This window comes from Aplysia californica, unplaced genomic scaffold (assembly GCF_000002075.1).
Source record: "Aplysia californica isolate F4 #8 unplaced genomic scaffold, AplCal3.0 scaffold00464, whole genome shotgun sequence".
Taxonomy (NCBI): domain Eukaryota; kingdom Metazoa; phylum Mollusca; class Gastropoda; order Aplysiida; family Aplysiidae; genus Aplysia; species Aplysia californica.
In genome coordinates, this window is record NW_004797734.1 from 37,081 (window position 1) to 59,849 (window position 22,769).

The 22,769-nt window shown below is 38.6% G+C and overlaps 1 protein-coding gene across 2 annotated transcripts in view; it reads right to left on the reverse strand.

The window, feature by feature from the left end:
* Positions 1-472: 472 nt before the first annotated feature.
* LOC101845416 (AKT-interacting protein) overlaps positions 473-22,769 on the reverse strand; it is a 24,318-nt gene continuing 2,021 nt past the window's right edge. Inside the window, exons 2-11 of one of the 2 annotated variants that reach the window (XM_005105310.3) lie at positions 17,641-17,826; positions 16,999-17,204; positions 16,364-16,428; positions 15,436-15,536; positions 14,627-14,715; positions 13,422-13,520; positions 11,461-11,568; positions 9,584-9,647; positions 7,182-7,202; positions 473-1,369 (exon numbers count right to left, since the gene is read on the reverse strand). In XM_005105310.3, the coding sequence (XP_005105367.1) occupies positions 1,262-1,369; positions 7,182-7,202; positions 9,584-9,647; positions 11,461-11,568; positions 13,422-13,520; positions 14,627-14,715; positions 15,436-15,536; positions 16,364-16,428; positions 16,999-17,204; positions 17,641-17,670 (891 nt within the window). In that variant the 5' untranslated portion in view covers positions 17,671-17,826 and the 3' untranslated portion in view covers positions 473-1,261. The remainder of the gene's footprint in view (positions 1,370-7,181; positions 7,203-9,583; positions 9,648-11,460; positions 11,569-13,421; positions 13,521-14,626; positions 14,716-15,435; positions 15,537-16,363; positions 16,429-16,998; positions 17,205-17,640; positions 17,827-22,769) is intronic. The other variant, XM_035971573.1, reaches the window with a different exon arrangement.

Below are 22,769 nucleotides of genomic sequence, written 5' to 3' on the forward strand. Positions count from 1 at the left end.
TACTTCCCCTCTGTTGGCCCCCAATCCCAGCTGTACGTCTCTTGTATAATTCAGGGAGGGGGAAACTTTTGGGACACAATTTTTGCAAAAAATCCCTCATATCATAGGCGAATATATATACAGTATACCAAAACATTGTCCAAATTATGGTCACCATATACCTCTTCTGCCAGCATATGTTTGTGACGAAGGAGACCCGACAAGAAATCTTTTTATTTTTCCTGTTCCCATAACAGAAAAAAATTGAAGCACCTATAATAATAATAATAATAATAATAGATAGCATTTGTATAGCGCATATCCCCGCTCAGCAGCAGGCTCTATGCGCTTTACACTATATTATTACCCCAGCAGACCATAGAACACTCCGAAACATTCTCAGCTTCCCGGGAAGCATACAGGTATGCTATAAGTATAACAGTACCACATAATCAATTTGTGCTGTTCACGGACCAAATGCTGCAACAGAAAGTTTTTCTTTTAAACAAAATGTAATTATTGTTACAAGTGCACCAACTCTATTTCGGGAGCATGCTAAATATCTACGCTAAGTTAAAGTCGCCAATATGCAAAATATCTGCATATGTGTCTGTGCACGTGTGTAAGGGAGGGAGGGAGGAAAGGAGGGAAAAACAAAGGGGGGGGGGGGTAGTGAGGGAATGTGAGTGTATAACTGCAGGGCTTCACTTCCATGCAGTAGGATAGTAATATCTTACGAAATGACTAGTTATGTCCTGGAGAACTTAAGGTACCTTGAGCCCTGTTGGAATGGAAGCTAAGCAAACAAACTTTTATTATTTCTATTACTATGATACATATATCTATAATTTTATAACTAGCGGCATCCTAGGGAGAAATCTCATAAAACATATATAAGAAAGGTGACCAGCTGGGTTGAAACGTCTAACATGTCGTACTTTTCATCAGTGAGATATTAGACATTTATAAGATAACGGTCACATATAACAACCGAACTTAACACAAACTTCTGAACTAGCAGGGGCCTTTTTCCATTTGTCCCAAGTACCTCAACACTATTCTAGTTTACACAATTGCTATTTAACACAGGTCATCATAAGTTCATTCGACATGACCCCATCATATCCCACCACAATCAGCCGACGACGACAAGCAAGCAGAGTTTCACATCACCACATTCACAGCCAGGAACACTTTCACCCTCATAAACAAACATTTGATTCTGTGAGGGGGGGGGTTGGGGAATATCAGGGTCAGCCTCTTTCTCCACACATCACACACACTATGCTGAGCTCGCATCGTCCCGGCTGAAGATCTTGGTCTGTCCCGCTTCCATCCAGGATAAACCAAGGTCAGAAGGGTTGGCTGAGCCAGCATCACTTGACTGCCTCTGGAGAAAAGACGGGAAGGTCACATTGATTAGACATTTTATTCGAGTCCTTAATTTCCATCACTTCATTCCCCCTCCCCCTACCTAAAACCAACAAACTAAAACAATGTTTTGTTTGTTTGTGTGAGTAAAGAGAAGCACATCGACACAATAATGGTCATTTAGTGCGGGGGGAAAGTAAGACAGACAGACAGACAGACAGAAACAACAGAGAGAAAGCAAAAAAGTAAGAACTTCCAGTGGCAGTGGTGCCCTCTAACCACCTGTAAATTAAAATGAAATCAACAACAAAACCCAAATCAATATGGTACTGTACTAGTGCTACGTAATATACGGGCCTATTATCACTTTGTACACAATGAGGTTATAAATATAACCAAAATGCAGGAACTAACGTCCAACCTCGACAGAATTAAACCGAGAGATTGGAAAGCCATGGAAACTCAAACATCCCCGCTCTCTTTTTTTAAAAAATGTAGACATCTTAAGCCCCTATCGACACAATTTAGATCATCTAGGAGGTGGGTTTCGACCCTGCTTGTCGTGGCCAGCCTGGGCTGAGAAGGACACAACACAGAAAGACCTGAGATACTCAATAATAAATTTTCCCCACACAGGAAATAGACTTCTGCCAACCCCATACACTACACACACATGGGTCATTCTTTGTTCAACAACACCCAGTACAAATGTACTGGATGCAAAATTTTATCCCTGGAAAGGACAAGACAGAGAAACATCCAATAGATATAATGGGAAAGAAGCGAGGCCTACCAACAGCACCCTCCAACCACCCATAGATATGCAGTAACTATTGTAACTGCAGGTGTTTCAAGCCCTCATCAACTCAATTTCAGATTATTTAGGAGGTAGGTTGCTTTGATCTTGCCTGTCTGAGTCAACCCGGGCTACAAGGGATACAACATCCCAGCAGACGAGATGGACAGAGATATTCAATTTTTTAAAAACCTCCCCACACAGGAATCACATGTACGTTTCCTGCATGGGACGACAAAGCACTTAACCTTTAGCTTTTATTTAAGTTTTTAGTAGAGGTTTTACGGCGTTCGCAACTGCAAAAGGTCATATGAGCGCCAGAAGATTAGAGGTGTTACAAGAGAGTAACAAACATAAAAAAGAAGAAGGGGAGATAAAGAGGATAGATGTTTGATAGGAAAGAAGGAGTAAACCACACCAGAGCACCCGCCAACCACCCACACTTAACCTTTATACCACAGACAACGGTCTAGACAGATATGGCATTCCCAACTAGAAGATTTTTTTAGCAGGACATTTGAAAAGAGTAGAAAAGATCCATCATCATTAAATGAACACATGTTGCATTCTCTTTTCTCTCTCTCAACTGACTAGAACTGATATCACCCAAGTAATATCATGTCCACTGGAAAAACCATATTTCACAAGACCTTGAAGTGAGAGAGAGCCCCAAAGCCCTACTCTTCGTTTAAGTAAGTGTTTTTCGGAACTTGTAACACAAATAAGTAGCATAAGTGCAAAAGATTAGAGGCGTTACTATCGAGTAACATACAAGTAAAAGAAAGAGAAGAGATAAGGACGATAGATGTTTGATAGAAAAGAAGGAGCAAACCACACCAGAGCACTCACCAACCACCCATGTACATGTACCCTTTAAACAGCTAAAGTGCAAACAATTCAGTTGACCACAGACACAAGGCACATGCTATGGAGCTGCAGTCTGCTATAATTCTGCACAGCAACTATCTATATAAACTGACTGTTTCAGAAAAGAGAAGCATTATATCGATCAACATAAAAACAGTCGTTTAGTTCTAGGGGAAAGCAGGACAAACAGACAGAAAGAACAGAGGGGGGGGGGGGGGGGAGAGTGTGTGTTGAGGGGGGGGGGGGGGGGGGTAAAAAGAACAGCAAACCAAGAGAGCCTTCCTACCATCCACACAGATTACGACAGGATTAAGACAGCAGGAACTTGTAAAACAAGGAAGGGGACTGCATAACTTACAGCCCAACAACCCCAGCAAAACACTTTGAATACTGAGACGAGGATAGATATTGTACAAACAAAAAGCAAGAATGTTAGGTGCTGATGTCTGGCCAGGTGAGATGAAAATAGCAAAGACAAAGCCGGTATGCAATGAAATTGGTACGGGTGTTGGTGTGTGTGTGTGTGTATGTGTGTGTGTGTGTGTGGGGTGGGGGGGGGGTGGGGGGTGGGGGGTGGGGGGTGGGGGGGGTTGGGGGGTTTGTATGTTCCTTTTCTAATGTAAATGTTTTTTACATCCCCATCGACACCGTTGTGGTCAGGTGAGAATGCCGAAGGACACCACGTAAAAACCAACAAGCACAGAGATATGAGTTTCAATTTAAGCATCAGCAAAATATGAAACAATGGCTCAAAAAAGTCAAAGTAAAAAAGAAGAGATATCAATAGATGGCATGTACATTTTGAGGGGTAAGCAGTTTCTCACTGGTCTGACAGTGGGAAAGCTATGCTGTAAACTGTTGACATGAAGCTGAATAAGAAAAGGTTTCACAAGAGGAAGAGGTTACAGCAGATCACATCAGCTGCTCAAAGAAAGCATCCATTACACATCATGTTTTCAACATGGCGTATGGTGGGGTTTTCCCATGAAGCAGTTGATAAGCGCGTGCACACAAACCACCAGCACCAGAGACGAGAAAAAAGGGATAGAAATATTCAGTGCACAGCTTGTTTGAGTAGAGAGAAGCACATCCACACAATAACGATCGTTTACCGCAGGGGAAACGTAAGACAAACAGGCAAGAGACGACAGAGAAGAGGAAAAGAACCGGTTGCACCAACCATCTGCAAGGAAAAAACAGAAGCTAAAACACTGACGATGCAAACAAAAGTAGAAAAAAAATTTTTCAAACATATGGCTCAATCTATAGCAGTGGTGAAAGAAATAGTAGCTACAACAATAAGACAATTTTGGAAGCTATACTACGCACTTCCTCCAGAAAATTTGATAAGTCAAATGGACTAGCAAAGCATGCAAAAAGGAGAGTGGACAAAGGTAAACAGAGCTACTGCTATAAAGATTCACAAGCTATCGACACATTGCACATTATTTAAAACACCACATATTAGTTCCCATTGTATTCTATTCACCAAGTCTCTTTTCTTTCAGAAGTTACTTTTTGTACAAATACAGCAAACAACGCACAAGAACAGAGACAGTTTTGTATACAACCAGAAGAAGCCCTCATTTAACTTCTCATATTACGCATAAGAAAATGTACATCCAAAACTACAATTTTTAATAATACGTTATAAACTAAACTGAACAACAAAAAAATAAAAAATCCCTTTTTAGCAGCAAACAACACAACTCAAATAACTGTGTTGGACACAAACAACAAGAGCAGAACACATATCTGTTTGCTAAAGTCTCCGAGGAAGAAAAAAACAATGTTTAAAAAGTTACATAATACTCTCTGTGCTTTTTGCATTTGCAGGTATTTCACATAGAGATATAAAGCATGCTGAAAGAGCAAGCACTACGATTACTAAGAATGCAGACTCAATGTTCGATTTCAAACAAAAAAGCTGAAGTGAAAACTGTTCTGTTTCTATTAAGCAAAGAAATTTTTTCTTTTTTAAATAATAGAAGGTTGCAACCGCATAAGGTCATATGAGCGCCAAGGGGTGGCTGTCAACAGAGAAGTCCTTACAGGGAGTTAGACTTATTCTGCTCACCTCTCTAGCTTCAACAGCACAAGGTCTGCTTCGACTATCAAGGCACCCCAAAAACAGCAGGTCACAAGAGAGTGACAAACATACAAAAGAAGTAGAGGCAAAATGACAATAGTAAGGATTAGGAAAGAAAAAGCAGCAGTTCCCTGTTGCAGATCAGGCACAGTTATGAGCGTGACATGAATCAGCCCATTTACAATTCTACTGTGCTTGAACGAGAAATATCCCCCCTTTGGGAATGGCCTAAAGACACTACAGTCAGTGGCACTACCTCGGGGGGGGGGGGGGGGAGCAAAGAAAAACCAAGTAGAATAAGAAAAGAATATAAAAAAGGAAAACTTAAAAAGCACTAGGTGTTTAAACGTCACTTTTGCAGACTGGAGGAAGGAGAGGATACATTTTCATTTAGGTTTTAAGGTTTTAATTTTAAAACTCTACACTAAAAAAAAAAGTAAGTGCTGACTTTGAGTACCAGCCACACTACTACATTTATCTTTATTTCTAATTGTGCTTGTAATAAGTCACGGACGAAAAAAACCCACCCCAAAACATTGAAAAGATTAACAAAAATAAGAAGTGGACCACAAAAAATAATTCTTAAAAGCTGACCATTGACATGTAAAGTGTATCACGTAGTGTTAAGAGATAGGTGGAGGAATGGTTATGTTAAGTCGGTGTGAAGAGGAGACGGAAACTTGGGACATACTTTTCATCCTGACCATTGCAGCTGTGCGTGCGTGCACGTGTGTGTGTGTGTGTGTGTGTGTGTGTGTGTGAGAGAGAGAGAGAGAGAGAGAGAGAGAGAGACGGAAACTTGGGACATACTTTTCATCCTGACCATTACAGCTGTGCGTGCGTGTGTGTGTGTGTGTGTGAGAGAGAGAGAGAGAGAGAGAGAGAGAGAGAGAGAGAGAGAGAGAGGGGGGGGGGGGGGGAGGTGGGGGGAGAGAGAGAGCGAGAGAGAGAGTGAGAAAAGGCAACAAAGACGAAGAGAGAGCAAGAGCCTAAATTACTAAGCACATATTTAGAAAAAAATTATACTTCACAAAATGTATTTTGATAACACAAGAAAAACTAGTCTTGTGAACAACCTTAAAGGGGGCATTTCATGATTTCCTGGGTGCATGATAGAAAATTATTAGGAAGGTAAAAAGCAAGAGTTATGAAGGATACAAAAATCTATCATGAGAGGTAAAGCTGAAGAGGGACTTCGTAACAGAGGCATAAAAGCTCGAAAAAAGAAAAGATCCTTAAGTGCACTTCCATGAAGCAACAATTCAAGAAGCAACCAGAGATGATATATCGTCAGTGTGCCGCGACGAAACATTGCAAATGTTCTATGATAATTCTTTAGACTCAGGCCAAAATCAAACCAGTCCATTACAGCATTCCTTGTGCAATGGCCGTGGATCATGTAAAAAGGAAACGAAGCAGAAAATTTCCAAGTTATCAAAAAGATATTTTGGCCTGAGATAAAAAAAAAAACATGAAATAAGGACAGTTCTTTTCAATTAAAAAAAAATATATATATATAACGTTAACTTTGGCTTTAATCAAAGTACATTGACAATACATAAATTTATCAAGCTCCATTAGAGAATGTTTTACAATCAACTAAATCTAAGGTAAGAAAAGCCACAGTGCCCCCCCCCCCACCCCATTTTCAACGAAACTTTCCTTGTCAATGTCTTTGCACTGGAATTTGTTATGATTGACTTATGAACAGATGGGAACACGAAGGAAAAAGCTCCCCCCCCCCCTAGCAAAGTACAATATCATTTTCATGTACATGTAATTTGTGTATTCAGTTGCGCAGTTTCTTCAAACTAAAAATAAACATGACAGGTTAAGAAAGAAAGAATGATTATTATCATTATCCACTCATTTGTCCCTAGTCATGAATGGGCTCCATATAATGACCATAGATCCTCAGTTTTCTTCTTGCAGTCAGGAGAGGACAAAGAGCTGTGAAATGCAAAGCCTTATTTTTCATCAAGCAACAGGACTAGGGCAAGCCAGGAAAAAAGGTGATGGTGGTAGGGGATAGAGGGGGGGAATCGCAAGGCAGGGGTGCTTTACTTCTGTCGTACTCACCCAATGGCCTTGACCTCTCTTCTAAACAGAACAATCAACACCAAGACAGACGAAGGTGGGGGTTAGCATTAAAAAAGACGATATTTATGTCACACAAACTCCATATTTGTCCAAAGCTATTTATAGATGAGAACGCATAAAAAAAAAGCCCCCACGCCCCCTAACAGCAAAGTATAATATACTTTTAATCTAATCTGTATTCTGTTGCATGATTTAAGAAAATGGCCTGACTGATTATCCCAATCGACCAGCAAGTCAAATCATTTCCTTTTCTGACATCTGCTCTAAAAGTAAAGAAAAAAAAATACTGACAAAAACAAAGCAAGAAAAGTATTCTTTGTTGGGTGTAACTTATTAAATAAATTTTAACTCGCTGTTGAAAGTCCTCCACTTACCACCGAACTGCCCAACATCCAGGCAACATAAGGCATGCAGAGCAACAATAGTATGTTAGAACCATTCACAGAGACAACAGGTCGGGACTCACAAGAATGTCACAAGCAATTCAAAAACCTTTAAGGGACCCGCCGCACCTTAAAACAAACTTACTTTCTTATTCTCTTACTCTCTTATTCTCTATTATACCCTGAATCCTGCGATGCAAGTTACTCTGCCACTCAATAAACCATATTGTCATTCAAAGTGTTCAAAATTTAGATCATTTGAATTGATACTATTCTTAAAGCTCTTCAGTCTAATCTGTCTTACACGCAATGTAGATGTTGAGAAAGACTGGCAGTTCATCTATGAAGAAACGGTTCAAGTAAAAAGGGCTGCCATTGAAACCTTTCTACCAATAACTACTATTTGCTATCAATATGGACGAATGAAAATGGTAGGCATATGGAAGGAAACATATATCAAAATATTTATAGAAAACTAATTATCACTTCCATACTTCCATTTCTAATGCACTTGTTTTGAACTTTTCATTTCGTGTCACTCAAAACACAACTGCACCTGCTCCAAGAGCTGTTTAAAAGTGCGACTTCTCCTTTAATACCCCAGCAAAACAAACCAAACCAAAGTACAAGAAAAAACAAAACAAAACAAATGAAGGAAAGTAACCTCAAACCATTGCTGAAGAATAGTAATACACAGTAGAGAATTCTTTTTCGAGGAAAAATGACCAATACAGGGCTACAAAGCACTGTACTATAATATACCCAAATAAACCAAAAACTGAGCACCAATTGTTTCAATACACAAATAAAACCCACATTGTTAAGGCAATTCATGCGCATTGTTACTGTAGAGACAACAATTGTTCAAGGCTTTCCCTTCACAGAGATTCAAGGTACATGAATATTATTACGATTTGACTCTGTATACACGTGGGGCCCTACACCGCATAGACAAAAGATTGTGAGACTGCATGTCTATTGCATCTTGTGCAAGAAGTAAGAATTACCCAAAAGTACTAGAACATCCTCTACCATTTCTTATGAGTAGTCAGTCAGGATCCTGGTTTGGATGGAGACAAGAGGAAAACTCTTGTATCAAGAAAGAATCAGTGTGCTGGAAGTATGTTTTTTGAACATGCCAAAAGAATCATCCCACAAAAATTGCCTATCGTGTACATTCAACAAAACGTATTACGATTCAAAAATGTTTCGTAACCTTAAGTCACACTATATCACCAGCTGTGACTGAGCACCCACAGTGTCGGTCTGCCATGTATTCAAATTATTTTAGAGTAGCCATAAAACAGAAAACTACAAAATGAACCACTTCTTAGCCTCTGCAGTAACATTCCATCCCAACACATCATATTTGCCACCTTCACCAATAGAACGTTATTAGCTAGACATCTGGAACTGTAAAAATTCTTTCTAATTAGAGAAACAAAATTTCAAAATGAGAAGGAAAGAGCCCCCTGTGATGATACCCTTCAATTACCCACAATCATTTAGCCTTGTTTGTTTGAGTACGTGTTTTATGGCACCATCAACATAATTTCATATAGCCCTGTAGAGGTCTAAAAACAAAACTGTGAATAAATGTGAGAGCCATTAGAAACAAATAAGACTTCAAGTTGACAAAGGGAGAAAAAAATGAAAAAAACACGGAAACCAGCAATTGCTATGCTATAACATTACACTGAAAATAAAGTTCTACTAAGATCACAACTACAACTACCACATTAACTACCCAACAAAATGTATTTGTACACTGTATAAGAAATACATGTCGTAGTTTCATATTTTAAAAAATAAAAACACTGACAGTAACAAGAAAGCAGCTCTTCACATGCAGGAGAACATACTAAAAATACCTGACAAAGAAAGCCTTCAAAGTCTGAAGAGAGCCACAGATTTAATAAGACAAAAACAATATGAAACTTTTCAACCGAAACTACCGCCAAACTTTCATGGTGCAGGCACCTCCCTTCACCGACTCACCTGTGATGAGTTAATCATTTGTCTACGCGTGTCTGGGTGAACTGCCTCATTCCAGGGGCTGAACCTGTACAGGACAGAGGAAGTAGTTTTAGTAGAGGTTTTACGGCACTCGCAACTGCATAAGGTCATATGAGCGCCAGAAGATTAGAGGTGTTACAAGAGAGTAACAAACATAAATATGAAGAAGGGGAGATAAAGACAATAGATGTTTGATAGGAAAGAAGAAGCAAACCACACCAGAGCACCCATGGAGAGAGGAAAAAATAAAGAACTCTTCGTAAATATACTACTTTCTTAATTGTACTTCATGGTTCAGTTCGAGTATAGAGAGGTACATCAGCACCATGTCAGTCATTGAGCGCTTAGAAAGACAAGACAAATATACAGACAAAACAGAGGGAAAGAAGAAAAAAAAAAAAAGTAAGACCTATCAGTGGCACCCCAAACCTCCATCTCCCTTCCCCCCTTTCCCTCACCATCTTTCAGAGTGATGAGAACAGTGAGACAACTCATTTAATTTTGTTCAGTGTTGTAACTCTTGAGTTTTCTCCCCTGCATGAACTTACATAAAGACAAAATCTGGAAGACTCCCCCTATTTAAGTTTGTGCTATCCTCTCTTACAATAATCACTAAGACTTACGTTTTTCCAACAAAAAAACAACAATAAAACTGTCCGAGAGAGGGGGTGGCGGCTTTAACCTTCTTATACTAAAGTGTAATAAATATGTCAAAAAGCAAATAGGTTGTTGTCCTACTAAAGTGCATTGATACTTGTTAAACCCCATTAACCTTCATTCTACTTTGCCATTCTCATTTTTTTATGTTTTCAGAACAATGGGACATGGTTGAACTATTAAACGAGCTAAACTTTTCCAAGAGAGCCACCCATTGTTGAGGAGAAAAGTGATCGTCTTAGACAAGTGGACATCTTGGACAAGATCATGTCATTATGACGAAGAAAAAAAATGCAAGGATGAAAATGGGAAGTTGTTGTTTGTACAGTTGATTATCTTGGCCAGACGGTCGTCAGGGCTGGTTTGACTGTGATTATTCCTATTCTACACTTTTGGAGGGATTTTCACACTACTGGAACAGGAAATCTATACAAATAACAATTTAACAGTGAAACTACCACCTAATCAGAGTAAACTTATGTGCCTTTTGTATTATTTTCAATTAAAAACATCAGCAAAATCAGTGTATAAACATGTTTATTTTATATTTTCTTGACCCAATCCTAAATCTAACAAATTGCCATCTCCACTGGATTTACGATGAGCAAAGCTACATTCATAGAAGGATTTTAGATCGCCATGGTTAGTAAATGGATTTGTGATTATACCAAGGAATGATAATTGTATTCACAATAACCTAAAATAGCCATAAATATGTCTGATTGGCAAATAAATAAATATCTTGACTTTAGACGCCATTTTCGACATTGTATGTTTCCCTGCCCTACATCATTCAAATCATCACAACTTTTGAAGCTGTTGAATATATTGGCACGAAATTATTGTTCAATGCGGCAAATTATTAGTGTACTTCGGGTCAGAATACGTGCAGATCTCAATACGTAAATTTTGGCCCACGGGAAGGGTTTTCTTGTTGGGTTGCATAATATAGTGTAAAGCGCATAGAGCCTGCTGTTGAGCGGGGATATGCGCTATAAAAATGCTATCTATTATTATTATTATTCTCGTGCAGCAACACTTATAAGCTGCTCAGCGTAAGACTCCATATTACATCACTTTTCAAATGGCATAAAGCGGCGTCTTCCATTAAGCATTTGGTATAAACTTCTGGGGCCAAATACACTAGTTTTGTAATTATTGCTCATATGAAGTGACCACTCCATCGAGAAAACAATACTCACCTCAGGGCAAAAGGGTCTTCTAAATTAGGTGGCTGTAGCAGTCTATCTTTCGCCTCTTTGAGAGAGTCAGAGACTCGGTTCTTAAACATCTCCATCTCCTGGTCATATCTGGAGGATACAGAGAAATGTAATACACATATGGTGTTATGCTCATGCTCTTACTGTGTCACTGGAAGAAATAGGTCTCAACTTTCTTATTCTAAAACCTTTGTCGAGGTCCATCAGCCGGTCCTCAATCAAAATCAAGGGCCAGCATGCACACTTTTAATGGTAAGAAAGCACAAAATGTTGTGTATTTTCTCATCATTTAAATCATATGAATCAAGAGTTTGGTTATTTTGTAAATTGAAAATGACTCGTATGACTTAATGCAGTTGCAAGCGCTGTAAAACACTTCTACCCCCAAGAAAGGGCAATTTTTCTAGAAACCAGTTGCACCATACAGTATAACACTATCAACATGACTGATAGTAGACAGTATTTTTAAGGAGACAGAAAGAGAAATTTTAGCCAAAAAAATTTCCGTAGCATGGCACAGTGCGGGTATAATGTTCTATTTAACACTTTGCAGTCACACATTCAGCAGTACAAAATAAAATACCCCATCTGGTCACATAGCCAGGAGAGTGAGTGAAACGGACTTCTCGGGCCTGACTGCGCCAGGTGACTGGAAGAAATAATTTTCCCTGTTGCATTATTGTGTCAAGTGACCACAAAGTGTTTGTTAACACTGCCAGCTTTTTTAAGGGACTGGACCTCTGACTGTAACGTCTATCTGGTCAAACAGATGAATAGTCTTGAAAATTCTTAAGACAACCAAATTTTTAAAAAGATCCATTGAGAATTCAAATCAGGGTGGCCATCTGCATCACGAGTTATGATACCAAACGAGCCATGCTGATTTTTAGGTCTTTTGTTGCGAATAATCAGTGAGAAAGAGAGGGAGGGGGGGAGATGAGAGAGAAAGAGAGAGAGAGAGAAAGAGAGAGAGAGAGAGAGAGAGAGAGAGAGAGAGAGAGAGAGAGAGAGAGAAAGTTTTATAGTAGAGGTTTTACGGAGCTCACAACTGCATATGGTCATATAAGCGCCAGAAGATTACAGGTGTTACAAGAGAGTAACAATCATAAAAAAGAAGGGGAGATAAGGACGATCGATGTTTGAAGGGAAAGAAGAAACAAACCACACCAGAGCACCCACCAACCACCCACAGAGAGAGAGAGAGAGAGAGAGAGAGAGAGAGAGAGAGAGAGAGAGAGAGAGAAAGAGAGAGAGAGAGAGAGATCAACAGAGACAGAGAGAAAAGCAGAACAGTGGAGAAGGTGTACATAATATATCTCTTCTATAATTCTAATATACAGTGGGTCAGTATGATACAGCCACATTTTCCCAGGAACAGAATAGGGCATGAGCAATAAACAAAACTAAGAAGAGCTCCTTGCTCACCAACTAACCACCTGCATAAACTGTGCAAAATAATGCATTGTGAACTTTTAGTTTTAATAAGTTTTAGGCACTTGTAACACAATTAGGACATATAAGTGCTGAAGATTAGAGGTGTAAAAAGTGAGTAACAAACGCAAAAAAGACGGACATATAAGGACGATAGATGTTGATAGGAAAGAAGGAGCAAACCACACCAGAGCACACACCAACCCCCCACTAAGGCAATAATCGAAGCTGAGACAAAACCGTACCAGTACAAAAGAGCCCACAGCCCACCAACCTGGGCAATATAATGTATCTTGAATTTTGGAAGGGCTTTTTAAACGTATACAAGGGTTAAACTTCATAAGACCAAAAAATAATTTTTTTGTATTAATGAGCTGCACAAGAAATAAGGAAAGGGGAAGATAACCAAATCTCGCCACCCTCCTCCCCTACCCGACTTCACATCACAGAACAGAGACAACTTAGAAAGGTTATGTAATCTGCATGAGAAAATGAGAATGTTTGCTACATACAAAGTTGCTGCTTCAGGGTTGGACGGTGACTTGACTTCCAGTTTGTAGAAGATTTTCTTCACATATAAGAACACTTGCCACAGATGGTTCACGTTTTTCCTGAACAGACCAAAAAAAGAGAGAGTGAGCTAAAAACAATATGGGACAAGCATTTTAACTCTGGTATTTTCTACCAAGACTGGGAAGAAAATGCGTTCATATCTCCAGGTCCATCTCTCTGTTGCTGTGTAAGACCAATTGTGAGGATGCTATTGTGTCTTTGTTTTTAAACATGGTGACCAAAGGCAACCATGCTTGGTGTAAGTGACTGAAATGCTGCATTGGTAGTCTGATACAACGAACTTACTTTCAGATTGTTCATTATAGTTTTTTACAGTAAAGAGAAGCCAATCGACTCAGCAACAGTTATTTAGTTTTTAAAGAAGGTTATTTCCCGCCCCCTTCAAAACAGTTTTGATCATTTAGAAGGCAGGTTTCAACCATGCCTGTCAGGGCCAACCTGGTCTCAGAGGGTTTCAGTGTCCCTGCAGAAAGACTGATTCTCTATAAAAACTCTCCACACTCGGGAATTGAGCTCAGGTCTTCTGCATGCAATGGCAAAGAACTTAACCCCTACACTACAGACACCCGTTTTGAATAATCCAACAAAAACAACACACCTGCAGGTGTTGGTCAGTCAATAACCACAATAATGTTAACTGATTTTGAAAATTAAGCATAATTACTTATTATTACCAAAAGACATCGTAATCACTTTTCAACAACACAAGCAATTTTCCTAAAAATTGAGGGAAAAATGGGAGTGGAAAATAAAATGCTCAGTAAAATAGCGCAAAGCATAATTACCTCTTTTACTGAGATGACATCCAAGGGCACTATCAGTGAGACAAAACATAGTCTCAGACATTCAAATTATAAAAATGATTTATCATCATATTATGTTAGATACATAGAAGACAAAGTCGGGGTTAATTACCAACTTGACCAGTACTTAAATGTTCCAGGTTAATATATATTTCCATTAAATACAGCGCACATTCTCTCATCCTTCTCAGATGATTTTGTCATATCCCTCCGCATTTTCAATAACTTTATTTTAAAACGACCAAGACAGAGTCGAGTAAGGCACTAAATCTGAACACATCGATATGACCAAAAAAAAAACAACTTTAGCAGCAAGTCTAAGCTGCAAGAAAGAGACTGACCTCCATCTGGGAAAAGCTCTCTTGATGTCCACTTCGCCTGTCTCTGGGTGAATTAACGGATGAAAGACTGGATATTCAAATACAAATTTCTGGAGAGGAGGCAAAACAAAATGTTGACAAGGAATTTAGAGAAATACATACTGTACAATCACTTCAGCCCAACACAAAGAGCTCGCAAGTTTTTATATATAGCATTTTTCCAAACCATGTTACTGATTGTAAAAAGAAAGATTTTTTACCCCAACATTTCACAAATGGCAGATATTGCAGGTATAAGATAACATCAAAATAGTGAAAGTCAATGCTAATGCAGGAGTGAAACAAGGATATTTTCACCAGCACAATGATCACATGCAAAGGCATCAATTTTTTCTTAAAGCTGTAGGGATCAGAGGTAAAAACATTTGCAATTATGCAAAAGTAGGATTTAATAAGTTGTTGTGAAAAGAGATTGCAATAAAGACAGCAAGGTTTTCTCAATATTCAATGCAACGACTAACAAATGTTTAAACAACAGCTGTATTGGTATGTTCCCAGAAAAATAAAACTAGTTAAGTGGAGTTAAGATTTCTGATAACTCCATGGGGATACAAATGTTTCAAAAGCAGTGATGAATAAGAGTACCTAGTAGTTCCTCCAGCTGGTAATAAAAACACATTTAGCAGCATAAGCAGAAAAGAAATTGGAAGCTATATAGCAATTCTGGATCAAGATAAAAACCCTTTCCTAAACAACCAAAATTTTTTAACACGTAATTTTAAAATGAGCTTGTCTTCTCAAATTGATACCTGATTTATGTAAAAACTTACCGGACAGTCCCCATCGGGGTAATTGTCTGGAATGGTGAGAGTGAATCGGAAAGCCCCACCCTGATACAAGCCTTGTCTGATGAAGAGAAGGCCACTCCATACTGTGAAGATACATGAGATTACAGGTTTGAAAATACCATCACAGATGTCAAATTCATGTGTTACAGAAACACAAACTGAACCTGCCTGAGGAACTTCTAAGGTTATTGAAAACCCATTTAAAATTCATAAGCAGCATCCTCTAAAATCAACCTTCACTGCCATCTAGGATGTAAAATAACCTGATTCCCACTGATCCAGAGGGAATTTAGTTGGAAACATTATAAGTATAAGTCACTCCATCAAGCAAGTCTGCCAGTTCATAAATGCTTCAGGAACCAAAGCTACAATAAAAATTTGTACAGGAAAGCAATCTATAAACACTTAAGGGGTCAAAACCACGATAGGAATCAGCAAACGAAAGCTACTCACAAGACTGCAATATCACTTTTTCAACAAACTCTTCCACTTGAGCATTTCAATCTGAATACATCAATTAGGATAAAAGCCTTTAGATAAGTTTAGCAAAAACACTCATTTTCCAACAGCTATAATAATAATAATCTTTTAAATGGCATGGGCTTAACGTCCCATCAACACTATTAGGTTATTTAAGGGGCGGGACCTCCTAGTTTAACGTCTATATCCGATACCACCGAGCCAGGTGGGAAGTTCGTAATAATTATAACAATAATAAAAATAATAGATAGATAGCATTTGTATAGCGCAAATCCCCGCTCATCAGCAAGCTCTAAGCGCTTCACAATCAATACTATACAGAGATCATTACAATTAAAATCAATGCGCTGATCTCATTGACACTTTGTGGCAATTACGACAATTCAATCCTCCCCATTTCTCTTTCCCTTCAACCATATGAAAAGCTTACCAAGAGGTGTCTTTGCACAAGGCATGACATACAGTCCAGGTATTTTTTGCTGGTGTAGCTGGTTGCTGTTGAAAAGAATTCAGATACACGCGATAAGATGACACTAGCGTCTAAACCCTGAAGAAACTTCAGTCAGTACAATAATTTCAAGTACCTTCAAAAAGACCCGTAGCCCTCAGAAAGCAAAGAACTACATTAGAAGTCTAGTTACTGAAGGCATATCTAGATGATGAAGATACTCATATCCCCATACTTCACTTTAAGGTCTGCTTCGGGCTAGGAAAAGTAAGGGAAAAACAATAAGATTCTTGTTCAATTTTGACTAGATATCAGACAACAACCTACTAGTTTACCGTGCCAACAAAAAGAGCCTTTGCCGAATAAATAATTACAAGACAGCTGAAGACTTAAATCATATGTCCTGAATGGTCAAAACAAGCCAATATTTATCATAAGTTTAACTGGACTACCATTTCACAGTCCACTTAACTGATCTGTTTCGTACTGAAAATTTATCAAATAATATGTTTGTTTGAATAATCCTTTATTTTTTCTATCTTCAACATTCGTGCAAATGAACAAATTTTGTTCTGGCTGATGAAGCATCAGTGATAGTTCTGGTGTACAAAACTCACTATTCTGCTAGCAGAGAGTATTCTTGAAAGAAAGGCCCGTAACCATTGCTGCCTCTGTTGTTGTTGGACAGGCTGTTCCCTTTGGCTGCGGAGGGAGGGCCGGCGTTGTAAGGCACAGAGCTCGGGATGCTGGGAAGCTGACGACCGTCAGTACTTGGTCGGGGAGGAGGGGAAGGCGATGGTGAGGCAGACATAGCATCTGGGCTCTGAAACATGAGACCATTCGATTTAAATACAATGAGAGTCATTAAGATAAATTTGTACGGTGATAAGGGCTTACCTTTCCTGAAGGCATTAGTCATAATAAGCATTCTATGTTAAAATATTTTTTGACAATAGGGTCAAAATGACAGTAAGACTGTTCCCACCCCCACCCAATCAGCTCAAATTTTTAGTTATTTTCATCATTTCTCTTTTTCTTCCACTGGCTGAAAACAAAAAGGGGAGAAAAGTACAAAGTAGAAAAAATTTTCAATAAAAACAGGAAAGTAGTCAAAGCACTAACTAAAATCAATGTCTGCGCAGGTTGTAACTGTTCAAAACAACAAAAACAACATGAAAAAAATATAATGACTGTTATGTGGTTAATTAGATGAATAAAACCTAGCACACAAAAGCAACTTGGAAAAAAACTCTCCGTACCACAGACATCTGCTCTGATGAGGTGGACATGAGTCCTGTTGTCTTTTCAAAATCTTCCAAATGGCCAAGATGCCGACTCTACCGCTGTGCTGTTACAATGGTCTTGGTATTGACGTTTTTTAAAGATTGTCACTTCATTTTTATGCTCGGCACTCTTCACCAATGAACTCCGTTCAGGGATCCAACCTGCAAAGGAAGCAAATTATAAGTATAATTTTAAAATCATCATACTGTTCAAGTGATCCAAGCAGCACAAACAGAGTAGGGTTAATAACAATTTATATCACTTACTTCAATCTAAACAAGCGTAGATCTACGTAGAGAGATCAGATGTAAACAAATCCCAACAATCTAACTTGTAAGAACAGAAGGCTTCAGTGAAACTACACAGTCTGATACAGAGGAGTTCCAACCTATGCTTGAAACAATAAATGTGGCCATGAATGTACAGCTGACAAACAAGGGGGAATTTAGGCCTAGCCTACACCACTGAAGAAGCATATAATATTGTAACAACAGGCAAGTTTGATGGAAAGAGAGGTAGAGGCAGACAGAGGGAAAAGATACTGGACAAGATGACACATGGCTAGGCACTTGGATATCGGCCCGCGCGGCCTGAGATTTTCGTTCGCCGGCTCGCGTTTTGAGTGAGAAATCGGACCCCGTGAGGCGGGTACCTATTTGTTTTGTTTCGTTTATAGTGTTCTTTTCAATTTATGGATTACTTCTGCCTATCAAATTTTAGAGAAAAGAAAGGCGCGTATTATGACGTTTTCCACTTCGGGATCGGTTGTGTGTGTTCGGAGTTACAAGGAGTTGAAAATAAGGTAAGTTCAAGCCTTTATATTTAAAGAGTATATCTTTTTTTTTTACGTACTTCTCACAATGTTTTCTTCAACCTTTTATCTCTTTCATTTGTTAATTTCAATGTTGTACGTTAAGGCATAAGTTTGTGAGCCCTAATTTAAATAGGTCACTCTCTATGAATTGGCATGACCAATTATCGATCGCGCTGCTGAACGTCAACCGGGAGGTCATGGCGGCCATTACGGAAAGCGAACTTAACCAACGCTAACGTGTACTGTTGGCGTTTATTACCCCTTAAACAGCATTGAAGAATGTTTTATAGTAGAAGTTATGATTTATTTTAAATTTTGGAATATAATATGTATCACTGTTGTATAATTTTCATGAATTTGCACCATGTAACAATCAGTAAGGAGTATTGGGTGGGGGAGGGGAGGGAAATGTAACAGCCTTGTTTTGTTTCTGTGTTACTGTTAGACCATTGATTTCACGCAAGTTTTTACTTCTTTTGTGTGCTTATATTGTCTTTAAATCTTTTTTTTTCTTGATTTTTTTTGTGTGTGCTTGTTCTTTAAATATCTCTTTAAATTTTCACTTACTTTGTGCAGTTTGTTCTAAGATACATGTTTATTAAAAGATGTTTTTTCTATTGTCTAGTCATGTCCCACAACCTCTCTCTACTAGAGTTGTAGTGTGAAAATGTCAAATTTCCATCCACTGCTCACAAATGAATTTATTTACTTCATTGATGAATTCATTGCTTTGCTTTTTTTTTCTTTCCACAGCCCCTGATCACAACCTGCCACTGTTCCATTGCATTTATTGACAGCTCACCTGAATAAATCATGACTTTACTTTAAAATCCTGAAATGCTTACGGAGTTGGTCGAATTCAAAGAAAAACTTGTTCGAACAAGTTGTAAAAAATTGAGTGCTTAAGAAAGCATTTGTTGCAGACAAGAAAGAAATCTTGGCATTAATTTAACACAATATCAAGTTGGCAGACAGGGTAAACTAAACAATTGCCAGGAATAAAGAAAGAATAAATAAGTATCGTGACACAATTGCATGCCTCAAAAACATATTTCACAACTAATTGTCAAACTTGCTGAACAAACAGAAGTAATAAAATTAGAAGATACTATTGTTTAACTTACAGGGCAATCTCATGAGTCAAAGATGTAAAAGAGAAATCAAAGATAAAGACAGAGTAATTGATCATTTACATGACAAATTAAAACATGAAAGAAACATTCTAACAATAACATGCAAAATGAATTTTAAAAACAGTATTATCATTAATTAAGGTAGACTACAAACACTAGTTTACAGCAGCTGTAGACACAAATGTTCACTTTAAAAACTTTTCTGCTGATCTTATTTTAGGCGACCTGCTGTTTTGTTAATATATATTTTATTTTTTAATCAGTCTTTTTTGTAAATTCTGCTGATATATGACATGTTAGATGTTCCCAAAGAAAGGCCTTAAAAAGACATTCAATACGATACCTCAATTATTGTTGTAGCTTAATTTATAAGAAAGTTATGGCAAAATATATTGACCGCAGAACGATGCGGTCACGTTACGTAACACAGTGTTGCATAATATTACCCAATATTGCCCTGCACGATATATTTTTAAAATCTCATCTGACTGTTATTTTGTCCTCAACATCACAAGGTTTCAGAAAATGTTTGGTTTTTGCATGTACGCAGCAGCATATTGAATAAGCAGCTAACATTTCCGTTATTTTTCTTGCTGTTTCAATCACAAAAATTGCCTTTTTTTCTATGTGTATATTTTTTGGTAGTGTCAATTGCCACCGAGTGACGCGATGGCAATTGATAAAAATTGACTTTTTGTCAATTGCTACAGAGTAAATTGGAGTCTTTTGCGTTGGTGGGTAGATCTACCTTATTGTGCTTGAGGCAGCTTGAGTGCTCGGTGTTGTGCGTTCGCCTCTCTGTCCCTCTCTGTGTGCGTGTGTCTGTGTGTGTGTGTTTGTGTGTGTCTTTTCCTGACCCCCGTCCCCCGATTTATGTTCCCCGATATAACGTGAATTTCTGCTTGAGTTTGTGTGCGTTTGTGCCCTTCTACTTCTAGAATTGCCTGTGTTGGTTCTACACAAAAGTGTGGGCTAAGGCTAGCCTAGATCTAGGCCTCTATGTCTCATTGAAAACATGCCGAGTTGGTATTGTAGCTCTACACTAGATGTTCGTCCTATGAAATTAGTTGAGAACAAATTGACCCATTAGACACAAATTATCATGTATAATGCTTAAAGATAGTGTTGTTTTCAGACTTGACACCTCTTCACTCGGTGGCAATTGACAAAAGGTCAATTTTTGTCAATTGCCACCTCGTCACTCGGTCTGGTGGCAATTGACGCTACCATATTTTTTCGCCTCGAAAATATCTTTAAAATGCCATATCTCAAAAACCGTTCAACATAGAGCAATAACTAAGGTAGCGTTGGAATCGTGTTATTGAGCCCTTTGCATTGGTATTGTTTTTCGAAGTGGCTAGCCGTACTTAATGACGGCTAGACTTCCAGTCTAGTCGTACTTAAGTACGGCTAGACTTCAAGTCTAGCCGTACTTAATACTTGCGGCTTGCTGCAGCCCGTCAGCCAGGCGCTAGTGGTGCTCTGATTGGCTGGGGTAGGCTAGTGGTGAATATTGTGTTAGGCCTATGATTCCAGTTTTAGCAGTTCGAAAACTTCTGAAACAGTGTTGTAAATATATGAAGCTTAATCTACCCAATCTTGTTGAGAGTTGTGATGGCCGAATGGACAGCGTGTTTGCATATGAAGTCTTCGAGCGTGGGTTCAAGTCCCAGGTACGGAAGGTGTTTTTTTTTTCTTTTCTCCTCCCTTCTCCTCCTCCCGACTGACCAAATTTTCCCCCCCATAATTATAATTTGTTGTTTTATAGTTTTTGTTGTGATGAAGCCTGCACATTCAGCTCTTTTCGATTATTGCTTCTTCTAGCAATTATAGGTAAAGCGTTCCGTTGCAGCCTTACTTCTGCTAATAATAATATGATAATAATAATAATAATAATAATAATAATGTATAACATTTATATAGCCCATTTCCAAAAATGTAGCTCAATGCACTTTACATTGGAACACCCATTTTTCAAAAACATTTCTTACTACTTCCTTTCTTCTCATGCAATATACATTAATGCACACACACACACACACATACACAAACACACACGCACACTAACAATTCATCAGATTGGTAAGTGATAGTAATCTTATGATGAATTGAAATCTTTCTCTCTCTCTCTCTCTTACTCAGCAAAACAACTAGGTTTGGATTTTTGTGTGTTTATAGACAGTTCTTATCAGACAGCCACCCCCCCCTTTTTTTTCTCGTTCTCTCTCTCTCCCTCTCTCTCGTTCTTTTTTTGTCGTTCTCTCTCTCTCTCACACACACACTATCTCTCTCTTTCTTTCTCTCTTTTACTTCCCCCCCTCTCTCTCTCTTTTCTCTCTCTCTCAATCTCTCTCAATCTCATATCCAAAGCATTTTTACACGCAATAATGAAAGCAGTACATTTATCACCTGTTTTAGAAGATCCTTGTGACTTTCTGGATTGCTTACGGTCTGCAACAAATCTTTGTATTCCAGATCTATGGCAATAATAATATGTGATTATGGATTGACTAGTACTTTTGGATGCTCTGGTTTGAATATATTGGGATGATGTCTCCTGTTCGATTTCTTTTTTCCACAGCCGAAAATCTTTGTCATCCCTAAATGTTTTGCTACAAATATTTACGTCTCTCTCTCTTCTCTCACAATCTCTCTCTCTCCCTCCCTCTCTCTCTTACTCGGCAAGACAACTAAGTTTGGTTTTTGTTTTGTTCATAGACAGTTCTTATCTGACAGCCCCGCCCCCCCCCTTTATTTTCTCGTTCTCTCTCTCACACACACACACACTCTCTCTCTCCCTCTCTCTCTCACACACACACACACGCACACATACACACACACACACATACAAACACACACACACATACACACACACATTCTCTCTCTCTCTCTCTCTCTTTCTTTCTTTCTCTCTCCACCCCCCGGGGCAATGCCACTGACAGTAGTGTCTTTAGGCCATTCCCAAAGGGGGGGGACATTTCTCGTTCAAACACAGTAGATTTGTAAATGGGCTGATTCATGTCACGCTCATAGAGAGAGAGATAGATACAGATACATAGATAGATAGACAGACAGACAGACAGACAGACAGACAGACAGACAGACAGACAGACAGACAGATAGATAGATAGATAGATAGATAGATAGATAGATAGAT